This window comes from Crocuta crocuta, unplaced genomic scaffold (assembly GCF_008692635.1).
Source record: "Crocuta crocuta isolate KB4526 unplaced genomic scaffold, BGI_CrCroc_1.0 scaffold943, whole genome shotgun sequence".
NCBI classification, from domain to species: Eukaryota; Metazoa; Chordata; class Mammalia; order Carnivora; family Hyaenidae; genus Crocuta; species Crocuta crocuta.
The window spans coordinates 828,497-828,970 of NW_027528208.1; the positions used below are offsets into that span (position 1 = coordinate 828,497).

General features: G+C 61.8%; 1 protein-coding gene across 1 annotated transcript in view; it reads right to left on the reverse strand.

Moving 5' to 3' along the window:
* PRICKLE3 (prickle planar cell polarity protein 3) overlaps nt 1-474 on the reverse strand; it is a 7,367-nt gene that overhangs the window by 755 nt on the left and 6,138 nt on the right. Inside the window, 2 exon segments of the mRNA XM_077752969.1 lie at nt 1-77; nt 448-474. The exon segment at nt 1-77 is cut by the window's left edge and continues 755 nt beyond it; the exon segment at nt 448-474 is cut by the window's right edge and continues 226 nt beyond it. Of these exon segments, the coding sequence (XP_077609095.1) occupies nt 1-77; nt 448-474 (104 nt within the window).

The following is a 474-nucleotide window of genomic DNA, read 5'->3' on the forward strand; positions in this document are numbered from 1 at the left end:
GCCTTCAACAGAAACGAGAGATGGAGAAACTCCCTGTTATCTGGCCCCCCGAGTGGAGGCCTGTGGAAAGGCTTTCTCTCCGCTTTCCCCCATCAGGATTAGGAAAGTGGGGGCAGGGGTCGGAGAGGGGCAGCGAGGCAACATGGGCAATATGAGGCCTGGGGCAGGCTCTGGGTGGAGGGAAGGTGGGCGAGGCTTCTGATGCGAGGGGCGTGGCCTGGGTGCGGAAGGTGGAGGGTCAAGGGTTTGGAGGAAAGAAGGAAGAACTCGGGCTCAAGCAGAAACAAGTTGAGGCTAGGGGACTGGCCTTGTAACTGAGCGGGGCGGAACCTGGGGGTGTAGTTAGGGCTGGAGACAAGGCCTAGTTTGGGGATGGAACAAGGGCTGAGATGGGGGCGGGGCCAGGGATGGCCCAGGTGAAGGGCCAGAGCGATCTAGCAGAGGGGCCGGGTTGAGGCGGAGGGAGGAGGAGAG